Source organism: Mesoplodon bidens, assembly GCF_964165515.1.
Source record: "Mesoplodon bidens genome assembly, chromosome: 17".
Taxonomy (NCBI): Eukaryota; Metazoa; Chordata; class Mammalia; order Artiodactyla; family Ziphiidae; genus Mesoplodon; species Mesoplodon bidens.
The window spans coordinates 48,876,322-48,895,764 of record NC_138174.1 but is presented as its reverse complement, the minus strand read 5'-3'; the positions used below and the strand labels follow the sequence as shown (position 1 = coordinate 48,895,764).

The 19,443-nt window shown below is 38.5% G+C and overlaps 1 protein-coding gene across 11 annotated transcripts in view; it reads right to left on the bottom strand.

Annotated features, from left to right (window-relative positions):
- Window positions 1-19,443, bottom strand: part of LMO7 (LIM domain 7) — a 202,709-nt gene that overhangs the window by 44,169 nt on the left and 139,097 nt on the right. For 5 of the 11 annotated variants that reach the window (XM_081214808.1, XM_081214812.1, XM_081214811.1 and 2 more), the window contains exons 6-12: window positions 18,495-18,525; window positions 17,595-17,708; window positions 13,047-13,245; window positions 8,805-9,057; window positions 7,570-7,848; window positions 5,522-6,241; window positions 4,509-4,538 (exon numbers count right to left, since the gene is read on the bottom strand). In XM_081214808.1, the coding sequence (XP_081070934.1) occupies window positions 4,509-4,538; window positions 5,522-6,241; window positions 7,570-7,848; window positions 8,805-9,057; window positions 13,047-13,245; window positions 17,595-17,708; window positions 18,495-18,525 (1,626 nt within the window). Of the gene's footprint in view, window positions 1-4,508; window positions 4,539-5,521; window positions 6,242-7,101; window positions 7,303-7,569; window positions 7,849-8,182; window positions 8,429-8,804; window positions 9,058-13,046; window positions 13,246-17,594; window positions 17,709-18,494; window positions 18,526-19,443 lie in introns of all 11 variants that reach the window. The other 6 variants (XM_081214818.1, XM_081214809.1, XM_081214810.1 and 3 more) reach the window with 5 other exon arrangements.

The following is a 19,443-nucleotide window of genomic DNA, read 5'->3' as shown; positions in this document are numbered from 1 at the left end:
CTGAGCCAGGCACCAGAATGAGACAGGAAGTAAGACCCAGCAGAGGCACCAATTTTCACCCCCACCTAACATCACTTAACTTTTCTCAGTCTCAGTTCCTTGTCTGCTAAGCCAGGAAGGAGTCGTTAGGAGAAATAATGGGTCAGGTTATGTTGATGGCATTTCAATAGCCATCTGGTGCTATACACCAACTATTCTTATTAAGGCAAATATGATCATTAGAGATCTACTGAAAACTAACTCCCAAAGCAGTTTCAAATTAGAGAGGTCACCCCAGGCCACATTGATAAAATCGAGAACTTTTTGAGTGTAGGAGTCTTTCAGCCAGATCATGAAGAATTCTTTCCTTCCTTATCAGAGTTAACAGCATAATATTAAACTTCTGAGGGCTTACTGTGTGCCAACAACAACTGCCGAGCAGTCTCCATGGATTACCTCATTGTACGAAACCCTAGTCTGATTCTAGCAACTCAGAAGCTGCAGGTCCTTGGGAAAGCTGTGGCATCTGTTTCTCTTTCTCCACATCTCTAAAATGCACATAACACTTACCTGTCTACCTCCGCAAACTGAGATAAGCACCAGAGATACTCCCAGGAAGACTGGGAAAACTTGAAAGGACAACACAGCTCTAGAATGTTTTGTAGAATGAATTACTATTCACTGGCAAATAATTCCCCTGCAGTTCATTTACCCTTGTACTTCCTTATTTGGAAAAGCTCCAATTTAAAACTGCATTTGGATTTTTCCCAAAAAATACAGGTCTATCATGTTGCATTTTCAGTTGAGTAGAATTTTTTTTAAATCGCATGTAAGGTGAAGAGAGAAAGAAGGGGAAGTTTAAGAAAAAGGGAGTAGATTATAAAACAAGATCACTAAAATCTTATTTTCTTTTCCCACAGTGCAGGGACTAGTGTTATGATGAGAATATTTTTAGAACTCAATTTCAGGAAATTTATAGATGAATATCTAGGAACTAAGGGATCAAAAAGGAACAACATGTAGCAAAATTTCCTAAATATAAAATCACCGATAACCTTATATGGCAAACAGAAATTCCATGATGCTAAGTTTGGGGTCCCCAACTTTCAAGGGAAAATAAGAATATACCTATTTATGCACCTCTAAATATATTTCCATTAGGTGCTGTAGGAATTCTCTGAAGAGTAATTAATGCTAAAACCAGGGTAAGAGGCTTTAGAACTACCATAAATTATAATGATAACATAAGAGACTTTCCCTTTACAGGTTTAGAGTCTAAATCAGTGTTTCTCTATGGCCGCATTATTGACATTTTGGGGCCCCAAAATTATTTATTGTAGGGGGCAATCTTGTGTACTGTAGGACATTTAGCAGTATCTTTGTCTATAAAAGCACTAAATACCAGTAGCAACATTCCCCTCAACCCACCCAATGTGACAATCAAAAATGTCTACAAACATTGCTGAATGTCCCCTGGGGGCAAAATCTTCAGAAAGTAACTCACATCAACTTTGTTTTTCCTTCCTTCTTGTTGTCTTAGGTGTCTTAGAGTTCTACAGAAATTTTTGGCCAAAACCCCATAACTAAAATATACGTGTCTTAGTTGTCTTTGATTACAACTTCACCTTGAATTAATGTTCATTTCCTGTTGATACTGGCAGTAGACTCAATGGCTTAATCATATTACAAAATTATAGCTATATACCGTTACAAATTCTTTGTCATTAACAGCTTCTGCCAAGAGGCATCATAACCAAATTTTCAAATGTCACAGAACCATAAGACAAATCATGCAACACAAAAGCACATGTGAGAAAATGACTGCCACATACAAAGCGTCTTACTAGAAATAAAGTGAGAAGTGTTAAATGCCAAATAAAAAGCAAGCCAGAAATGAACAATCTAAGCCTGCAAAAGGTGACGCACATTTCTCTTTAACCTGGTTCTTACCAAAAAGAAAGCATTCATGTTACAGGCAGTTATTTTTCCATCACAGGATGTTGAGCAATAAGTATTTTTCCAGGTAAGTGTTCCAAGCTTGACAACATACACGATGTCCAGAGGAATATCACCCAGAAATATCACTTGTTTCATGTTTATAATCATTTACAAACATGTTTATAAACATGAGCTGAATTCTAGATTAAATGTCTATACTCAATCCAATTTAAATCTTTTTTTGTTTTCACTGCAGATCAATTTAAGAAAAACATTGCTAACTGAGAGAATTTTTTTAATCCCAAATAATATATTTTAATTGCAAGTGGTCTAAAATGCAATTCAGTTTTCTGAAGATATATCTGTATTACTTTCCATTATTTGACAAGTCATGCATTATTCATCAGTCTCCAGTTACAGACAACCTTGCTTTATTTGTGTTATCTTGGCAGTAAACGGCATGAAGAACAGCCTTTAAAACAAATAGTGTACTATGCAAGTAGCAATCTTGAAAGGGTCTACAGAAGGCATTTGCTGCTGCTGGCTCTGGCCCAGGAAAACCCTTAGCTTGCTGAACCTCAGCATTTGGGTTTTTCTCTTCTTTTCTTAACCCAGTCATACAGTGTGTTCCTAAGAGGGAATAGGTACAGCCACTGGAATAACTGTACAGGTTTACATTTGCATGAAGCACTTGTACTCAGTGTATTCGTATCCCCTTTAAGAAAAACAACCTGCTTACGTTATAAAGCCTTATTTACCAAAGAAAATTCCTCTGAAAGTTATCATTCAAAATGCTTGATACTGCAGAGATTTGTTTATCAAGTTAAAACAGCTTTCCCATGATGAACTGAGACTAGCAGATGCTTAAGCGTCATGCTAAAAATTGCCTTGTTCACCCTCCCTGATGGAAACGCTTTAAGTACACATGAGGAACTGGATAGGAGATAATGTGCCTTTGCAAGGCACACTTAAAGCATGCTGGGAGCCTGATTTTTAAAATCAGTGGCTGAGAAGTACTTGAAATTAGTTGCCCATCGCTCCTTTACATCTTTGACATCTAGAATGGCTATATTGCTTTAAATAGTACTTTTTAGTACCTTCCAAGATCTCCACATTATCAAAATTATCCAAAGCTATCAAAATTAGAGAAACTGGGACCTCCCTGGTGGCACAGTGGTTAAGAATCCGCCTGCCAATACAGGGTACACGGGTTCGAGCCCTGGTCCGGGAAGATCCCACATGCTGCGAAGCAGGTAGACCTGTGCACCACAACTACTGAGCCTGCGCTCCAGAGCCCGCGAGCCACAACTACTGAGCCCACGAGCCTCAACTGCTGCAGCCCGAGCAATGCTAGAGCCCGTGCTCTGCAACAGGAGAAGCCGCCACAATGAGAGGCCTGCGCACCACAACGAGGAGTGGCCCCGCCCCCTCGCCGTAGGTGGAGAAGGCCCGTGCGTAGCAGCGAGGACCCAACGCAGCCAAAATTTTAATTAATTAATTAATTAATTAATTATTTTAAAATTAGAGAACCTTAGAGATGAAAAGGCTTAGACAGATTAAAATATTTGACATACTTAAATTTTCTTCTTGAACAAAAAGTATTAGCAGTTAGGTTCACAAAGTTACAGAAAGTTTGATATAAAATATTAAGATGTAGCCAGCTGGTTATTCTGCACTAAGAATGGTTAAGTCTACATAGTTAGTGTGTACTAGAAGTAAAGAAGCATTTATTTTAACTCAGTTATTCTAGAAAGGGAAAATATTTCCAGAAAGTTATTTTTATCATATTTTATGCCTACCGGGTGACTACAGTTAAACAACAGGACAGTCGCCCCTCCGTATCCGAGGGGGATTGGTTTCAGGATCTGCATCCTCAGATACAGAGGACCAATGTAGACAAAAACTGGGCATTAGTTCTAAATATAGTCCTTGCAGCTATATTGGAAACTACCAGTATTTTAATTTTTTTGCAGTTTTGGAAGTCTGATTTGCCTTTATAATACAGCCATGTTATAAAATTTTACCCTAATCAGGAATCTTGAAAATGTTTCCAAATCCTACTAAGGGAAGACTAATGCCACTCACCATCCCAACGAACAAAGCTCCCCTTGAACTGAGAGTATACAGCTAATGCCAACTGCATGCATTCCAACCTCAAAGTAAATGCTAATACTCTTTTTCCATCATAGATATTCTAAAACGTAGTTATTTGGGCTTCAACATCCAGAAATGAGAGGTTTGGTCTATGCAGCAATCAGATACCAGAATAAATACACCTAATCTCAGGCACGTGTTTTTGTGACTTTTAATCAACTCCTTAAGGAAAAAAAAAAAAAAAAAAAAGGACCTGAGTTTTTGACTTCTAATAAAACAAACTGTTGCAGTCCTATAGGACTTCACGCACTGGGCACTCAGACAGAAATATTACCATTTGGTTGCATAATTAAGAAAGATTTCCCATTGTTTAAGTCTCATGCACAGCACAGAGCACCGCCATTTAGTGACATGCCAGGATAGAAGTGCAAAGACGTACTACACAAAGGACAAACAAAATGCAGACTTTTTTTTTTACTGTGAACCACAAAACTTACCCGTTCTCACCGTAAATCTTTTGAAAGAGTCTAAGAAATCAGAAAACCAAAAATTAAAAGTCATTTTTTCTAGTTGTGTTAGTTTCTAAATCGGCATCTTTAAGAGTTGAACTAGAGATGGACAAATCTCAAAAGGTTGCTTCTTCAGTCACATTCTTGATCATGTCTCAAAATCTCATTGATCTCATATCTCAAGGAATTCAGATTAAGATAAAGAATTTCCTGATTTCCTTTGAACCAACAAACCCATTTTTAGAAAAGCTTCCTGTTGCCAGGAACTAATAAGTTAGATTTAGATCTACTAATTTCATTTAACCCAATATTTGTCGATCTCAAAGTTCAACAAACTGAACAGTCATCAAAACAGCAAGTTGCATAACACATAAATGCAGACTCATGATCAAAATGGCCATAATTACATACATGTAAAGTGTAGCCCACAGCAAATAACATTCATGCATTTTAATAATGTTTGCACTGAACTTTAAACCATGAATTTAAAAAGTCACACATTGATAGTCCAAGAAGTCTAGGTCAAAATCAAAAATCAAAATCAAGTTAAATGAAACTTGCAATGCCATATTTTAAGGGAAATTTTTACACAAAAATCATGTACTCCGAAATATGAGAAACACATAAAACCAAACAACCAGACTGTTTCAGAAATGCCTGGACGTGAGAATAAAAGTCTGTAAATATAATTGGAAAACATTTTCGTGGAACGTCAATGTGGCAGAGTAGTATCATAGTCATCCTTAAGGCCAAGGGCAACATTTGTGTATACACCTTCTTAAACAGGTCTCAGAGAGGTGATGTTGAGATGTGCAAATATGGAATTGCACTTTTTCCACACAAAGACTAAAGGTTTCTCAAAGCAAAATCAACGTTTTACAGGATGCTTCCAAATGGCTCATGACATGCAGAGCTGGGCAATACGATGCCACTTTCTCACACAAGAAAAGTCACACAAGACCATCCATGACAAGCAAATCCTTGCAGAAACACACTCTGACCTCTCCACCATCAGCCGCTTCCTGTGCCTAAGCCTGCTGGCCTCCCGGATGGACTCCCACTTCTGTAAGTCGGCCTCGCTGCAGGGACCAGGGGTGAAACTGACTGGAGGCACAGTAGCTCCCAGCTTCCAAGATTGGATCTTACGAGCCAACATGTCATCTTTCTTCTGCCTACAGGAAGGAACTAACACTCTACAGCTATTACTTTTTTCTTTGGGTGGGCATGTCCTTTCAAGTACACAGAGAAATTTTGCTTGAATTTCCGGAGGAAGAGTCCAGGGTTCGGGGAAAGGGACTGGCTGGTATCTGTCTGGGGCTCCCGACAGAGGCACCTCTTTCTTCTGTGCTGGAATGCGGCGAACAATCATATCATCTTTTTCTAGGTCTGGAAGTACAAGTTCACCTTCCCTACACTGCAGAATTATATCTTGCTCTACAGGATCGTCTTGCCCAGAAAGCCTTCTTAAGTCTTCGAAAGCCCGGAGAACACATGGGTTTGCATGGAAAGCCCCAGTCTTTCTGACAAAGAAATCATCATTCTCTAAGTCAGGATCCAGGGCTGGCATCTCCAGGTCATCTGGTCTATATCCTGGTGTATAAGAGAGATTCCTTCTGCGTGTTATGAGCCTTGGGCCAGCAGTGGGATCAATTTTGATATTTGTTTCAGAAGACAAGATGTCATCAGAATATGTCTGGAGGGCCTGAAGTAATAAAAACTGACTGAAGCATAGAAAAGAAAAAGGAAGGGAGAATCTTATTAAATTTGGGGAGAAAAGGTAATTAGGTAGCAGACTAATTAGCCAGTCACTATGGGTAAATTATTTTAGGCGGCCATGGGAGGGACTCTTGCTGAGAAGAAAGATTAGCATTTAATGCCGTAATCCATGACTTTCCTGGATACCATTTAAAGGAACAAGAGCAGAGTGTATCTCTCAGTGGGCACCACTGAGGCCAAGCGATGGGGCCAGAATGGGAAGAGAGTGAAGCTTCCTGATACACCCAGTGTTCCCTTCCACCCCCTCCTCATCCCATTGGCCACAGTGACCTAAGTCCCCTCCCAGAGAAGCAGCAATCATCTTGGAAGGTTTCAAGAGCTGAGCAAGAAGCACTTTATGCAACAGGCACAGGTAGTCAGCAGATTAAATAAAATGCTCTGAAGCTTTATTAAAGACTCCTATGAATCTTTTCTTTGCATTTTCCCACCAGTCTTGCCTGTCCCAGTGTCTGTCTATAAGTTATTTCCTTTCTCCACAGCTCCACACATAGCACAGCTGTAAAATTAGGTCAACTGCCTAAAAAGCCTCTTAAAAACGGTTTTCCCAAGAACTGTCTATGCCACATGTAACTATATACTCTCTTGTACGTGATTGTGCTAAAGAATATTTAATCCCATAGAATTTCAAGCTCACATGCTTGTACAGAAAGCATGATGTCATATGTTATGCTTTTATAACTAAACATTAAGTGCCTAAGTGTTCATGACTCAGCACATCATGGTCAGAGGTTAAAGTAGCAGCAGAAGCTGGCACAAGTGTCACAGGCCAGACTCCAAGCAGGCGGGCTCATGCAGGCAGGTACACCTGGGCTCATCTGAAGCACCACTAGTTCTCCTGGCTGCATGGGTGTCCCGGGAGTTTCTGGTCCATTTCTTAGCCAGTTCCAGCAAGAGTGAACATCTTTGACAGTTGCTGTCTAGCCTATGATATGCTTTTTGTATGCTACTAAAAATGGCGGAGCTTTCGTCAGAGCCTGAATCCTCATCGTCAGAGTCTGAATTCCTTCTACCGTGGAGTGACATAGCGAAAGGAAGAAAAGAAGACAAAGAATTGGAGAACAATGCAACTCAAAATAATGTCAAGCTCTGGCTACGGAGAGGACTTTTTAAGATCCAGATCCTAAAGTTTAAATTTAAACAGTAGTTTTTTCAGTTAGCAGTTCTACAGATGTTGAAGGGAAATTAACCTCTCTCATAAAAAGCACACATAGAATGTACCCAGCCAGGGTACTGAATGGACACCAGAATAAAAGAAACATGCACGCAGACAAACCTGAATCCCTGAAATTCTTTATACCATGGTTTATAGGTTTCCCTTTTTATTCGTTTCCAGTTCACATCTTCTGGGATCCAGCATTTGGGAAGAAACTGATCAAAAGCACTCCCTGGGCTTGGCATGATTGGGCTTAGCTTTCGCACATAAAGATCATCCTTTACAGTGTTGGGTACGCTTGTCTTTTCTTCTGCCTCTTCCAAATAACAAGAGGAGTCGGAAGTTTCTTGTACCGTTGGCCAGTTCTCCACGTTTCTGCCCCAAGTTCTCCTCTCATTACTGTTCAAAACATCCAACCAGTTAAGACACTGCGTGAGCAATTTGTGACACAGAACACAAGAGGCATGCTTTCTGTCTCACAAAGTTTACACTGTGAATGCAGCCAATTAGTTCCCATTCTCATCAGTCTCACCATTCCAGCTCCTACAACAAAGTTAAGGCATTATAATAGCATCTCATTTTAATTAGAGAAGAGCTTGATACAGAAGGACCAAAGACAACTATAAGATGTGTTAAAAGAGAGAGACAAATTGCAAACCATCTGGGGTGTTACTTTACATATTGAAAATCAAGAGCAAAATAGACATTCCAATCCAAGAGAAATTTTTCTGACCTCGTCATTCTGTATAGCCCAGTGGCTAATGGGTCAGCAGGAGAAAAGATTGGTGAACAAGACTTAGGAGAGATGCTTTTCGAGATGAAACCCTCGGGCCTCTTTTTCGTTTGGAATCTACGGTTGGCTAAGTCATCCAAAACTACATCCGGCAACCTCCGTTCCTCCTCCGAGTCTGATCCACTTTCAGAACCATACACCTCCTTCTGATAGGAATCTGGATTCGAAAAATCATGCTTTGCTCTGCTGATTTGATGGGAAATTAAAGAATTCTTTTTGTGTCCACTGAGATCAGTCAACACAGAGAAAAAAAAATGGAAGAAAGTAACACAGCAGAGCTCACAATGAACAATAAGCTGAAAGATAACCAGTGAGCTAAAGGCATGCATCTAAAAAAAGAACCGGCAAATCATACGCTGACATTCTAAAACGGAAGAAATCTCTTCAAGATACGGATGACTAAAAATATAGGTAAGTAAAAGAAATATTTCATTAATGAAGTTTTATGTTATCTGTGAAATACATTTTAAGGACCATTCCTTTTTACCAAATTTAAATACCCTGGCAAATTCACAAAGCAGACTGAATTTTAAAATTCAACAATCAGCTCGCATCCCAGTACCTTGGAAATGTTCCATCGGCTTCTATGTAGACTGGGCTTGTCCAGCTTCTTCTGTTATCCTCATTTTTGTCCAGCTTTTTCTTCCTCAAGGGCGCCGGCACATAGGAGGGCTGTCTACCCTTGTTGGGTAAAAAGCGATTGAATGGTAAAGCAGACTTTGGTTCAATAGCCGAAATCCTTCGATATGACATATCATCTTTATTATGGTCCTGCATTTTGAATGTAAATTCAGAATCTGTGTCACTTTCACAACCTATTAAAAAAAAAAAAGGCACAAGAATTTGCTTTACTCTCCAGGTTACTCGTCTAACTGAAACCCACACAGCATGCCTGCTTTTGTCTTTCCCTTGGAAACCCAGGGCTCTACTGCTAACTGCAGGGAATATTTTTAGAAATTTGTCATGAAGTTGTGATAAGACCCATCAGGAGGAACTTGCTTTGCATACTGGAGATGCATGCAGGACATTCTTTCACTGTTGCACATTCTAAGCAGAAAAAGTCCTGGTTTATGGCTGAACCCCTTTTCTTCCCAGTCTTCCTTGCCCTCACGATTTGTCATAAAATTTGTTGATGGAATACATGTGAATAAAATCTAGCAATCAAGTCAAAGATGCCTAAAATGAGATCTGAATGTAGTTCGAGGGAAACTCAGTCATGTAAAATAAATCATGCAGTCATCCGAAATTTCTGTGAGGCGAGAGACAAGGGAAGACAAAGAAAGAGATGCAAAAAGCACAAGATCACAAAGAAGTTTGATAGATCCTTGTGAGACCCCTATGAGCAAGAATCACACGTTACATATGAGGTTGGACCAAATGACTTCTAATGTCCCCCCAAAATATTAACAGAACACAGAACTCGAGGCTTCTTCTGACGGTGGTCACGGAAATATCGGGAACCTTGTATTTTGATTCAACATCATTTACACACAAATTTGAAAGAATACACTTTGGTACCTCAAGGTCAGATAGATACAAACACTAATCTGTTCTCAAAAAAAAAAAAAAAGTCAGTCTGTTCTTTTAAATACATGGGAAGAAATGAGGGTACAAAACATGACAATAGATACGATATAGATACGATAGATACAAGCTTCAGCTGCCTCCCATTCTGCCCTTTTCTTCCTGCCTCTGTGTATCTGTTAAGAAACTTTGCAAATGTTGCATGCTTCCCGCCAGAGCTCTCAGAGGCTGGCTGTGCACAGTACCTGAGGACCTGGGAGCTGTGGGCTCTCGGCAGGAGCACACCTGCAGGGTAGACCTGAGCCAGAGGCGGTCTCGTCCCCTCCCCCGTGCCTGGCAGGAGTCTACAGTAATGACAGAGAGGAGGCTACAGGAAGCGGCTGAACACACAGCCAGGAGCCCTTGAGATGGGAACAGGGAAAGGAGAGTCATGGAAAGAAAGGAGGAAGTATAGCAGCTATGACCAGAAGGACTAATAGTCAATAATCTCGTGCTTTGTTTTTACTGCCTCCTAAATTAGTACAGTTTTTGAAAATAAGAGAGAAATGTCAAGGATTCTTGCTAAAATTTTGTACATGTGAAATTTGTACAAAAGATCCTTCTACTTTGGAATTTTTTAAGCTACATTTTTTTTTTTTAGTCCAGTACAGTATGCTGCAGAGTAGGCAAATATCCTTGATCTGGTAAGAGATATGGATGAAAAATGCCACCTGCCATATCAGTAAACAAAGGATATTGCGGCCAGCCAGCCAGCAGCCACTGCACCTGTCCCCGACTGTGCACCCTGAGGGGATTCAGGATGGAGAAAAGCAGGCTACTCGCCCCATATGGTTAAGATGCATGTCAAAGGAATGACTTCAGTGAGCCCAGACTCTTTCATCTTTCCATACATAGGAAAGCCTGAAATTCATTAACTTGAGATGTCTGGTTTTTCTTTAATTAACAGTAATCTTCTGATGTTCTGACTACCTGAGTGAGTTGTTTTTTTTTTGTTTTTTTTGTTTGTTTTGTTTTACAAAGACTCCTATTTATCCCGGCTCCACCCTTACCTCTGCAGAGCAGTCCCTCAGAACTATCTGAGACACTGTCTTCTGGGCTTAAGTCCTCATGAAGTCTGCTGAATAAAACATAATTCTCAACCTTTCGATTGTGTTTTTGCTTTTTTTTTCCAGTCAACAGAGGCTTCATATAAAACTAAGGAATACGACTTTGCAATTCTGTTAACCTAAAAATATTATCTTATCATCAATATTATATTGATCATCAATTTGGGACTACAACTTGGTAGGTAGCAGAATTTCAACATACTGATCACAAAAAAGTTTTAGCATCCTGGTGGCCCCCAGGATTTTCTTTTTTTTCTTCCTTAGTTTTAATTAGCAAGTCTTCACTTCCACCCTCTTCGAACATGGTCTGCAACTCCTTTCCCAAGATCAGGAAGCAGCGTGACAGTAACCCTCTGCTTTTCCTCACAAGGGCCAGGCACCCAGCCCAACAAGTATTATCTGAGGACAGTGCTTCAAGTCACACCACTGGACCACTGCATTTGAACTGGCTGGAGTCTGTATACTCCCACATGCCTTCAATACGTGTCCCTTTTATTTCTGTTGGTCAGATATAAATTTAAACATCACATGTGTTAGGTTCTTCAGTCAGGACAAAGTAATATAGTGGGTTGAGAATTTCAACCTCTGCTTTTACAGCTTTAATCACTCAGATGAATTATGAACTCTGATTCATTTCCTTTAAACTATTATAAGAGTCATCTGGGCTATGAAAATATTAAACCTAGACAGCAAACAGCCAACAAATACGGCAGTAATTGTAAAGGTTAACTCAAATAGCCATTCACTTTTTAAACATTTAAATGCCACGACTACTCAAAAAGCTAAAGAATTTGGGGTTTTGTTATAATATTTGTGGATTCATTCTATTTTTGAAAAACAAATTCATTGTACATTGCTTTTATGTTCATTTACATTAAAAGAACAACAGCAAATAAAGGTTGAATTCTAGCTAATGATTGCACGCTGAAGCATTTAGGACAAGTGTAATGTTCTCTGAAGTGCCTCAAAAAATAAAATGGATAATTAATGCATAGAGAATGCATGTGATGCATTCTCTTTAATGCATAGAGAAGGTATGTGATAAAGCAAGCACAGTAAAATGTTATGGTAAAACTAGGTGGCAGGTACATGGGTATTCATGGAAAATTCTTTCAACTTTGCTGATGTCTGAAATTTTTTATAATAAAAACATTAGGAAAAACATTTAAAATAAAAAATAATAATCAAAATAAACAAGCAAAGTAAACTCTAACAATCCAGCAAAAACTCACAACCAGAACTCTCAATTTTTCATGCTGATGGTGGAAGCACAGAAATAGTTCAAGAAACTTCACTTGTGGTTCCAATCTAGTCAATTTGAATTGCGAGAGGCATACAGTCAGAAATTTCTGACACCACCCAACAGCCAGAGGAAAAAGACTTGCGTTTAAATAACAGATTTGACCATAATATTGGGATTTTGAAAGAAAGTTCCTTCCCACAACAGAAAGACTTTCATTAACACGCTCCTTTCACACTTGTCATGGGTTTACTCTGACCCTGACGGACGCAAAAGATGTTTTCTAACACAATGCCAGTGTTGTTACTTAATCAAAGTTTAGCATAATATTCTATCATGACAGATATCAATCATTTCTTTTCTTAGATAGAGATAATTATTAAAATATTTTCCTCTTTTTTCTTAGAAGTTGTTTTTTTTATCTTTTGCAGAAAAGTAAGAAAAGGGAAGAAAGCTTATTCAGGAACTAGAACAGACTTTTATAGAATCTTATTTACTTTCTTTTTTATGTTTAGATATATCAGTTATTAGGCCTCAGAGGCAGAGATTATTAAACCTGAATCTGGAGAGAAAAGAATTAGGATAGATTATCGCTGATAAAACAGGTCATAGTTAACTGTGTCTTCCCCAAACTCCTCTAAAAACAGAAGATTAAAAGAAGTGAAACTATCACCCCTCCAGTGGCAATATAGTGAGGAAGGAACAAGAGAGACAGAGAGACAGAGAGAAGGAAGGGAGGGAGGGAGGGAGGGAGGAAGGAAAGAAGGAAAGAAAAGACACCCCCAATTACATTTCCATCTCTACAAAAATATACTTCTTGGCGAAATTTTTGCCTCAATAGTTTCACTCCATTTTTCTACTCTCTCCAATTCCCAATTTTCTCTCAATACACAAAGAAATAAAAATAAACCGTCGAGTCCAAAACGTAACTCACCTTCACGTGCCCCCCTCAACGTGATATCAGAGGAGCAGCTTGTGAATGACCTAGACCCCAAAGAGTCCAAGCTTTCAAATGAATCTTCTCTCTTATAGTTGCCTGGAGGAGCAAGTAATTCTCCACGCTCAGCGCACCAGATATCACCGTAACCACTGTCTCTGCCACTCCTCTTCAGGAAGCTGGACTCCTCAAGTGCCTGAAGAACATTTTTTAAAGACTAGTAAGTTAGCACAAACTTCCAAAAATGTAATCAGTTATTGTTTATTTATTTGCAATAGCTCAAGTTGTGCTGCATTTGATAGGTGAGGCAATGAGACTGCCCATTAAATATCAGAAAAAAACTGATAAAAATCAGAATATAAATCTGTAAATGTTTTCCCACAACTAATACTTGGCACTCATGTGACTATATGGAGGTATTCAATATTATTTAATAAGGTAATAATAAGGGGGAACATTTTTTTTTTTTTTGCAGTACACGGGCCTTTCACTGCTGTGGCCTCTCCCGTTGCGGAGCACAGGCTCCGGACGTGCAGGCTCAGTGGCCCAGCCGCTCCGCGGCATGTGGGATCTTCCCGGACTGGGGCACGAACCCGTGTCCCCTGCATCAGCAGGCGGACTCTCAACCACTACGCCACCAGGGAAGCCCGGGGGGAACATTTTAATAAAAGAAAAGCTAATAATTAGCGTAACATTCAAAGGCTAAAATCAATTATTATCTACAGTTTTCTGGCAATAAACATGAAAGGAGCCAATGAGAAAAACCAACCTTAATTTTGATATCCAAAGGGAGAAAAGTTATTAAGATTATATTCAGCCTACCTCCAGGAAATATTAGGGCTCATTTTTATTAAATAAACAAAAATACCATAACAAAGTTCTTTAACAAAAAGAAAAGTTTTAAAAGAGAGAGGGGCAAGAATAGCAGGTGTACACTTCACAAATTCATTTATTTTCACTCAAAACCTAGATGTGAACCAAAGAAAGTAGACTTGTTTGTTGAATATAAAACATTTTCCCTGGATCTAAATGAAATATTTGTTTAGCTCATATAACAGCTATATAGAAATATGTAAATGTTATTAACCATAGGTTTGTAAATCATATAGAACTTACTAAAATAAGCATTTTTAACTAACATTCCTCTAGGAAAGTTAATAGCAAAATACAACTGGACTTTTTAAAATTAGCATGTAAGTAGAATTTATAAAGCCTTTAGCATAGCTCTAATATATAGTACTCAATGAATAGCTAGTAAATATATATTTTTTTAATATGGTGAAGGTAATTTTGTTACTATAGTAAAAATCAGAAATGTTACTTTCAGGTGATGATACTAATACAGAGATAGGAATTCCTAGGTTCTTTTTTTTTTTCTTTTTTTAAGCAGAGGGTTTTCCTTTTTTTTTTTTTAATTTTATTTATTTTTGGCTGCTTTGGGTCTTCGTTGCTGTGCGCGGGCTTTCTCTAGTTGCGGTAAGCGGGGGCTACTCTTCATTGCAATGCACGGGCTTCTTATTGTGGTGGCTTCTCTTGTTGCGGAGCAACGGCTCTAGGCACGCGGGCTTCAGTAGTTGTAGCACACGGGCTCAGTAGTTGCGGCACGCAGTCTTAGTTGCTCCACAGCGTGTGGGATCTTCCCGGATCAGGGATCGAACCTGTGTCCCCTGCGTTGACAGGAGGATTCTTAACCACTGCGCCACCAGGGAAGCCCCAGGAATTCCTAGGTTCTTTAACAACCAAATGTAATATGTCAACTTTCATTAAATCATTATTCAGAAAAAAAGTTATGAAAGAGAGTTAGGAGACAATTGGGATGTTCTGAATATAGACTGGATATTAACTAATGGGGAATTCATGACTGTTCTTTGGTCTAGTAGACATCACAGGTATATGGAAGAATATTCTTACTGTTAAGAGATGCATGCTGAGTATTTAGGGGTGAGTTGTCTGCAATTTACCTTGAAATGATTAATTAAAACACAGATGGATACATAAATAAAGCCAATATGGGACATGTTTAATGATTAAATCCGATGGAACACAGGTGGGTATTTGTTGTACTATTCTTTCAACTTTTAATTAGGAACACTCTCAAGATATTAAAAAGCTGAAGAAAGAATGTTTACAATGAATAATTAGCAGCTGTCTCAGGCATACTTTTGGCTAAGACTAGATGTTAATTCGTGGTTGAATTGTTTGACAAGTGTTTAAGTGCCAGCAAGGTCTAGTAGATTTATGTGAGATTTCATACATTTTAGACGCCACACACACCCCGGAATTAGAGTTGACATCCTAGCATGAAAATGAAAGTGCCTGCTTTGTACCCTATTTCCAAGCGGATAGGGAAGGCTGGGCTTAGTGCTGGTACCACCAAAATACTTCTAAAAAAATATAGATTTTAAAATTCTAAGTAAATCTTTAGATTTACCAGGTTTCTTAGACACACACTTGTTGAAGCCTTAGAGTTCAACTCAAGGAGATGATTTTTGACCTCGTAAGTGTTAAAGATAATGATGATGTGCCACCATGGTTATAAAAGAACCTAAGTTTGGCCCCGTTGCCTGGTTCCTCCCCCTAACCCCCACCAAGGACTTTACTCTGACAAGTCATCTAAAATGAGTCATCTACAATTTATAGGATGACTAAGGGCCAACAGCTTACTGCAAGTATTTTTCTTTAATATATATTTTGGATTGGCCATTAAGCATTATCTAGTTAAGGGAGAAAAGTTTGATGAACACAATGATTTTGATTTTAACAGAACAATGCAAAACAGCTCATATATTCATTCACCTCTTATGGCTCTCCACATGCCACAATAATGGAATGGAACCACAACTATAGTTTTACCTATGAAAATTCTTTTTTTTAAATAAATTTATTTATTTATTTATTCACTTATTCATTTATTTATTTATGGCTGCATTGGGTCTTCTGAGTGGGTCATATGGCTGTGTGGGCTTTCTCTAGCTGTGGCGAGCGGGGGCTACTCTTTCTTCCGGTGCATGGGCTTCTCATTGCGGTGGCTTCTCTTGTTGCAGAGCATGGACTCTAAGCACACGGGCTTCAGTAGTTGTAGCATGCGGGCTCAGTAGTTGTGGCCCACGGGCTCTAGAGCACAGGCTCAGTAGTTGTGGAGCACGGGCTCAGCTGCTCTGCGGCATGTAGGATCTTCCCAGACCAGGGCTCGAACCTGTGTCCCCTGCATTGGCAGGCAGATTCTTAACCACTGCACCACCAGAGAAGTCCCTGAAAATTCTTTTTTATCTACTCTGATTTTGACACTGGTGACAGGAAGCAGCCTCGAATAAAGCATTCCCAGCACAAACACTCTACTAGGATGATTCAACCTGAGTCAGACTGCCATAAAAAGAACCAAAGGCTGTAATGAGAACACTAATGCAAGAGCCAAAGTCCTACGTTATTTTTAACTGGATGTTTTCTTAGCTGAAATACCTGTAAGGCAAGGCTTTGCCTTTGCTCAAATCCCTGCCACATTCATCCTTCAGAGCCTTGCCCTCCTCCATTGCACTGACCTACCTGTTCATCTGTCTACATCAGAGGGTTGTGCTGTAAGGATGGGTCATCAGCCTTGTATGAGTGTTTTCTCAACAACTAGTACAATGCTTGTGCATGGTTATTATCTCAACTGTTATCTGAATTAACTGCTTTAAGGAATTTAAATAGGGTATTATCAACTCTTTACAATTAGAAAATAAAAATCCAGAAGGAATACCCTAACCTTCTAGACTATAATCCCATCTCCCTATAATGTATGTGGCTGGGTTCAGGCAAAACTATTTAGAGATCAGAGTAGTTATAAGGCAAAGTGATCATTTTCATCCTAAAACTTTTATTTCCAATTATAGCAACTAACATTTATTACATCCTTACAATGTGCCAGAGACTAATGTTAAATGCCTGACTGGTACAGTATCCTTTAATCATCATTAAGACCCATCAAGCAACTACTATTAATTAGATGATCATATATTATTTTGATGACATATTTTCTTCTGCACACAGCAGATTCTCCTGCATAAATACCGCCATAGTGAAGTTCATTTTCCCGTTTGAATATTATGAGTGAAGATTTGGCCAACTCTGGTCAGCGCTGGCACTTGAGATATATGATATGACCCATGGCAAGACAGTAAGATAAAGAAACGAGTAACTTCCATACATTTTAATAGCCCTGAACCACCTCTCTATTACAGGTTAAGTTCATAATAGGTTATATAAAGTGCCTAAGAAAGAAAGTAAATTAGTATTTTGTTGAGTTACCTAAAATTAAGAAATAAATACGTATACCTATATCATATACCCTGGAAACTGCTCTGAAATACTTACTCACTCCTTGTGGTGGCTTACAAAGCCAGCAAATGAGTAACAATCCTCTCCACCCATCCCAATCAGAGCCGCCATATATTATAGAGGGAGGAGAAGAAGGCAGAGGGCATGTGGAAAAAAGAGATGAAGGGGAAAGGGGAAGATGAGAAGTAGTACTAGTTAGAGTAGTTGTCTCATATAGAGTTTCCTTACCTTAGTCAGAGCTTGTCCTAAAAGATTCTCAAATGCTTTCAAATTAAGATAGGGACCATTATAGTAGGGGTTACTTTGTGCTTTTCTTCCCAGCCAGTACAACGTTATCAAAACCTTTAAAAAAAAATTCCATGAAACAACAAGATCAGTCTATTTAGTAACTAAATGGCAAGCTCAAAGGCAAGTGAGCACTCTAGATAAAAGACAGTATCTATGGTTGAAAAGTAGATTTTCTTTTAAATTATGTAAAGGAGAAGGGTCACTAAAAATGTTATTCTTCTTAGATTTCCATCTCTGAGCACATTCTCAGAGCAAGAGCCTAGACCCCAACAGGTATTTATACTCTACTGGTACACATGAAGAAGGAAAAAATTTACAGTAAGAAAACATAAATTAAACTTCTAAAGTAATATTTTTCCAACAATCTTACAGACTGCACACTTAAAATCAAAAATTCTCAGCTTCCCTAATAATGATATTGAGCTCTTATGTTTTTCAATAAAGCTGTCACATTTTTAGAAATTCTTCTAATATGCAGAATATTATAGATAATAAGTCTACATTGGGCAATTACCCAGAGTCCTTAAACATTTAATGTTTTTCCTTAAAGTCTGATTTTGGTGGTTTCTGACTTGCTCTCCTAAAAATCCTACAGCCTATTCATTTGCCTTTACCACATTACTAACATGTAAGGACCCACTCCCTAGATTTAACCCACCTTCTTATACTGTGAGGTCAGAAAATACATGTTTCAACCATATTTAAACACATTTAGAATTTGTTTCTAGCAAAACTTAGAAAAAGGACAGAGAGTATATCAGATATTTTTAGATCCCACTACCTTTTCACAGAACATGTAAGTAAAAAACCATTTATAATGTCCCATTAAATATATCTTACATTTTTCACTCTCCTATCAGTCTCTTCTTGCCTGTAAAGAAAAAAGAAAATATCCATTAGTAATATCTATGAACCTTAAATTGTTAATTATTAACTAGAAAAAACTCATTTGTATTCTAAAGTTCTATGAATATTAATACCACCTGGAAGTTCAGAAACCTTAGTTTATTATCCATCAGAAGGATTTTTCCATATTCACTGATATCATGAAATATAATTGTCAGTTTTCTATAAAAAGCAAGGTTGTCTTTTTTCCTTACTTTATTCATTACAGTCTGATTTTTTAAATGTGTTATTTGCATTTATAAGTTTTCATTTTAAACAATGTTTAAACCCAAGCAAAAGGCGAAAAAATCAATGCGTGTTCACGGCAGAAAAAAAAAATCAGGAAATGGGGGAAAAAGCCCTTAAATAGGAAAAAAACAAAAGTAATTTTGCCCTGAGTTTTCTTTTCCACTTTGCATGAGGGTTTTTTCACTCAAGTTCCCCAGAGGAAATTGCTCAGAGACCAAACCCTGCAGATGTTGAAAAGTGCAGTTTAAAAAATAGCCATGAATCTCTGCCTAAGAGATTTCACTCTAGTACAAGCATCATGAGTTCTCCCCCCACCTGTAAAAGGGCATGGTATTTGTGGGAGAAGTTAAAGAGGCAGATGTCACCGCAATGTTGAAGACGAAAAACATAAGTTAATTAACAAAGCAATGGATGACCCTAAACTATTGGTGCTTTCCATCAGAGACTTAAGCAGTATCATTGCTAATTCAGAGAGATGCAGGAGCCTGAGCTAGATGACCTCCAAGGTCGCTTTTCAGTCTAAGAGTCATAAGTAGTACATTTATAAGAAAATATATATGTATACACACACATCATGTGTGTAAGACATATAAAACACACATATATAACATACATACACAGGGAGACAAAGGAAAGGGGGAGAGAGTGAGCACAC